The sequence below is a fragment of the Trypanosoma conorhini genome, assembly GCF_003719485.1.
Source record: "Trypanosoma conorhini strain 025E chromosome Unknown Tco_14.4_contig_00990, whole genome shotgun sequence".
Classification (NCBI taxonomy): domain Eukaryota; phylum Euglenozoa; class Kinetoplastea; order Trypanosomatida; family Trypanosomatidae; genus Trypanosoma; species Trypanosoma conorhini.
This window is the reverse complement of record NW_021705086.1, coordinates 1-4,706: the sequence shown is the minus strand read 5'-3', so window position 1 is coordinate 4,706 and position 4,706 is coordinate 1. Positions and strand designations below refer to the sequence as shown.

The window sequence follows — 4,706 nt, the reverse complement described above, 5'->3', positions numbered from 1 at the left end:
CCGGCAGAGGCGGCTGGTAGCCAACGTGGTTCTTGTCGAGGGGCTTGAGGGAGAGCGTGACGAGGATGGTTGACACCTTGCGCTCCACCTCCATGTTTTCCTTCTTTCCGTCAACCGCCTCGTACTCGTCGTGGATGACCTCCGACGAGATGTCGGTCGTCTGGTGCAGGCCGACCACACGACGCTTCACAATCTCCGCAATGTTCACCGCATTGTGGATGGCGGCACCCATGGCGCTGATTTTGATCGTGTCGTGCTGTGTCTTGCCATCCTCACCGCGAAGGAGCGCAATCGCGTAGGTGATATAGCTGCGCTGGCCGTGCTTTGCCGTGACACGGATCTCGTTTTCGGGTCCCTGGCCCTTCTCCTTTTCGCCGTCGTTCTTGCGAACACGGCGGTACTCGTCGCGGGGCGGATACACAGGCATCTTTCAAGTGTGAAGTGTATGTATTTGGTTTTTCTTTCCTTTTTCGGGCTTTCTTCGCTGATGTGGTGCACTGTAAAGTAGCAGTAAAGAGCAAAAATAGGGAGGAAACCGCACAACAAAAGCACCGAGGCTCATAGGAGGGGCAACCGCATGGGGGAGCCTCCTACAATGCAGGCAACTGCATGCATTCATTTGGGCTTCTGCAAATGTCCCTTTTCCTCGTCGTGCCTAGCGGTAACCCTTGTCGCTTGTCGCCTGTCGCTTGCGTACCACGCCATGCCGTGCGTCCAAATCAGAAAGAAAAATCGCCCCACTGGTGCAAAATAGGCTCCTTCCCCTCCTCCTTCACCCGTTGTTGTTTTTTTTTTCATAGGCTTATTTTCACTCACTTCCTTCCCCACTTGCCGTTGTTGTTTTTTCGCCTTATTCACCCTTGTGGGTTTCTATTTCTCACCCTCACGCCTCTACGCTTGCCTCGCTCTCTCCCCCTCTCTCCTACATTTACACTTTCCCTCTTCTAGAACAAATGATTGGGCACCGCTGTTGCCCCTCCATTTACATTTTACTTTTTTTCTTTCACTTCACGAAATATCATAGAATTAAATACAATATATATATATATGCTTCTGGGCTTGCACCGCATGCATATACTGTCCCCCTGCTGGCGTTGCCGCGGACGAAAAACAAACAAAATCAAACACAGCGATTGTCATGGTAGCAGAGGGAATACGGCGGCACACAGGAGCGATCACCGCCACGAGAACAACACATTCTGAAGCTGTGCAGCCGCAACACACTCACAGGACGGATCTGTGCGCCAGCAGCAAAGCACCCCCCGCAAGTGGTGCGAGGCACCGCACGAAACGAGTGGCACGCAATGGTCCGGGGATATTTTGTGGAGACGCATATGGCGGCACCTTTTACTCTCCTCGGTGCATGAGCTGGAAGAGGGAAGCGGCAAAGATGTAAACTGGCAGAATATAGTGTCTTTTTCTTTTTTGCATTTCGTTTTTTTTTTCTTTTGGCGTCCACCTTCGGGAGATGGGGCGCACCCCGCAATTCCGCTCGTTATTTACTTGTCATCTTCTTTTCGTTTTTCAGTTTGCCTCCTTGATTCACCGCAACACAGAATGACGAAAACACACAAGAAGAGTTGCAACACATAAACTAAATGAAGGGTTCTGCCGGTCTCACTTCAAGCGCTACGGGGTTGTGGAAGACCGCGCCGCCTGTTCGTTCATGAGGGACAGCTGTCGCTGGAACGCCCGTTTGTTCAGCTGCCGAAGGGACGCAAGGAGGTCCTCTAGCGACTGCTGGTGCGTCTCCATCCACTCCTTCTGCTCGCTGAAGGACTGCAGGCGCGAGTCCAGCAGCGCCAGAGTGACCTTAACTGCGGCTCTCGACTTTTCCGCGGATGCGGCCGCGTTGTCTAACTCCGCGATCACCTCTGGCACCTCCTTCTCGCGCGTGCTCCAGAACACACGCTGCAACGTCAGCGACGCGGTGCGGAACGTTTGCCGCACCCTTTGGCTGTCCTGTTCGTGTTCGTCGAGTATATTCTTCTCGTTTACTGCCTCCTCTTCGGAGACCCTCAGAAAAGAGGCGTACTCCTCACGAAGAATTGTAAGGCGATCCTGTAAGGTCCCAATGATGTTCTCCAACGCCGTTTCATACTGACGCACAATAGTCTCGTTCGTCTTTTCCTCCTTACTGAGATTTGTACTGCGGCGGGCGCGGGACTCTTCTTGACGTTTCTGATGGTCCTCGGCGAGTTTAGTGTCGCGAAAAGCCTGCAGCTGCTGCTTCAGTGCCAGCAAGTTGTTTTCATAAATGACTGCATCAGACTGACGTGCCTCCTCTGAGAGCTTTAGCGCCTCGGACAGACGCTGGACCTCCCCACGCGCCTCCGACTCGGACTCCTGCGTCTTCTCCAGCACAATGGCCATCTCCTCCATGCGACCCATGAGCTTCGCAAACTCCTCGGCGCGGTCCGTGTCCACCGACGCGGCGCGTGAAACACTCTCGCCATTGGGTGGCTCACTTTTTGAGCGCAGCCGGGTGCGCAGGTTCTCAATGATGACATCCTTTTCGAGCAGGTTCTCCTCGAACTCACGCTCCTTCGCCTCCATTTCCTTCTTGTTGCCCTGAATAATGGCGGCGATCAACTCGTTCTGGTGCATTGCGTGCTTCTCAAGCCGCTTGCGCTCCCGTTTAATGGTCTCAAGTGACTTTTTCATTTCCTCTTCGAGGCGCTTGTTCTCAGCCTCGCTGGTCTGCAGCGCTTCCTGCGCTTTGCTGAGTGCGTCACCCAATTCCCGCTCCTTCTCGTGCAGCTGCCGCATCAGCTCCCCCTCTATTTGCCGCCTCGCAGCCTCAAGCTCCGCCACCTTGCTCGCGTTCTCTTCCTGCAGCTTCTCTAGTTTCTGCTTCATCTCCTTCTCAAGCTCCGAAATGCGCCTAAGCGCCGCATCCAGGCCGCCTGGCGGAGCATCGCGGTTCGCATACAGCCGCATCACCTCGCGGAAGGGGTAGAGCTCAACCCTCTCCTGCACCTCACTCTCCCCGACGTCCGCGTCGTGCGAGACATGGAATGTGACGTACAAGCTGCCCAGCCGGAACTCGAGATCGCTGATGTCCTCTAATTCCACGTGGCAGGCAATAGCCGCCTCGGTCACAAACGCACTGCAGAGCGCCTCAACATGGTTTTCCAGCACACGTTTCCAGTCGTCTCCCTCAAACCGCTTCGTGTGGCGTGTTGTGACAAACGCGCAGGGCACGGAGGAGACGGAGGACGACATCCCATCAAGCTGATCAGGCTCCCTCGCCAGCGAGGCGGAAAAGGCTTCAGAAACAGCGCCCACGCCCTTCATCTCCGCACCACAACCCAGCTCGCGCTCCCCGTGCCACTCGAAGGCCAGGTGCCCCAGAGACGCCGCATCGCAGTCCATCGTCCAGCAAAGGATCACCACAAGCAATGAGCAAAAAATTTAGTCCTCGAGATCAGATGCTCCTTCCCGCAACTGCGCAAGACAAAAAGAACGAAAGAGCAGCAAAAAAAAAAGGGGAGGGGGGAAAGAGAGAGAGAAAGAGAGAGCCACATTCATAAGTCAAAACAAAAAAAAAAATACGTTTTCCAAGTTAAGAGAACAGTGGTTTTCCCTGCGGCGATAAAACAGTCGAAAGGCAGGCAATTGCTCCAGAACGAAATCCCAATACAAAGGCTCCAGCACCACTCCGCTGGGCCGGCCCATAGCCATTACACACTTCCCAAGAACGGCAGTCTAAAGTGCCGTCGCCGAATTACGTACCACAAGTCAACTACACACCCACCCAGCCGCAAGCCTGCCCCATTAAAAAAAAAAGAAGGAAGGGGAGGGAGTATTTAACAACAAAAAGCTAACCCCAAAAAATGAAAAGAATAAAGAAATAAAAATTACTCTCCCATACTCATATGTCTTAGCTCCCCACGAAGAACCTCAACTTCCTCTTCCAACATCTTAATGCGCATTCCATTTGACTCACGCAAGCGGTCCTGGCACTCCAAAAAGGTTTCCAAGATCTCCCTCTGCACATTCGCCCGCTCCCGCGACCTCAGCACAAGACGCGCCAAAGACACACAAAGTCCACGAAGACTCATATCCGACAACGCGCCAACTCCCAAAACATCGTCGCCTAGAATATCACCAACCCCTCCGAGCAAAGAACTCAGTTCCACGTCATTAAAAGAAAAAGCGTCAGAAAAGGGAAAAGGAGGAGTAAGCATGCCCCTCACAATACTTCTCTCGGAGGAAGAAACTTCCCCTTCAAACCGACTCGCAAGATTACTGCATACAGGAGGCAAGGCTGCACGCTCACGAACGAAAACGGCAGGCTGCACAGCCGCCGCCTCGAGCTCGTGGGGGGCCTCACTCGGCACCTCTGCCTCAGGCTGCTGCTGCAGCAGCTCCCTCAGCTCCCGCTCCGCACGCCGCGCCTCACTCAGCTGCGACTGCACCGCCTCGTGCTGCTGCCGCAGCTCCCTCAGCTCCCGCTCCGCACGCCGCGCGGCGGCCAGCTCGGACCGCAGCTCCTTTTCGCGTCGGCACACCTCGCCGAGCTGTGCGCGGAGCGAGGCATTCGCGCGCTGCAGCTGTGCAGCTTCCAGCGCCACCGGCTCCACTGACGCGTCTCCCTGATACTCCATCTTCACTGCAAGTATGATATCGCGTGTCTTCTGCTTCACAAGCTCCTCACGCTTCCTCGCGGCAGTGGCCTCAATCTTCGGCTGCATGCAACTTCT

The 4,706-nt window shown here is 54.7% G+C and overlaps 3 protein-coding genes across 3 annotated transcripts, besides 3 other annotated features; all 3 read right to left on the bottom strand.

The window, feature by feature from the left end:
* Tco025E_09132 (uncharacterized protein) lies at positions 1–427 on the bottom strand (the record flags this gene model as incomplete). Its single annotated transcript, XM_029375958.1, has 1 exon — positions 1–427. A coding segment is annotated over one exon (427 nt), but the record flags the coding sequence as incomplete, so codon positions are not given.
* Positions 428–1,014: 587 nt separating this feature from the next.
* Positions 1,015–1,049: a microsatellite.
* Positions 1,050–1,413: 364 nt separating this feature from the next.
* Positions 1,414–1,450: a sequence feature (A-rich).
* Positions 1,451–1,629: 179 nt separating this feature from the next.
* On the bottom strand, positions 1,630–3,375 carry Tco025E_09131 (kinesin-like protein; the record flags this gene model as incomplete). The annotated part of the gene is made up of 1 exon (XM_029375957.1): positions 1,630–3,375. The coding sequence occupies one exon, from the start codon at positions 3,373–3,375 to the stop codon at positions 1,630–1,632; it is 1,746 nt and encodes a 581-aa protein (XP_029223918.1).
* Positions 3,376–3,453: 78 nt separating this feature from the next.
* Positions 3,454–3,521: a microsatellite.
* A 339-nt stretch (positions 3,522–3,860) lies between these two features.
* Tco025E_09130 (antigenic protein) lies at positions 3,861–4,706 on the bottom strand (the record flags this gene model as incomplete). The annotated part of the gene is made up of 1 exon (XM_029375956.1): positions 3,861–4,706. A coding segment is annotated over one exon (846 nt), but the record flags the coding sequence as incomplete, so codon positions are not given.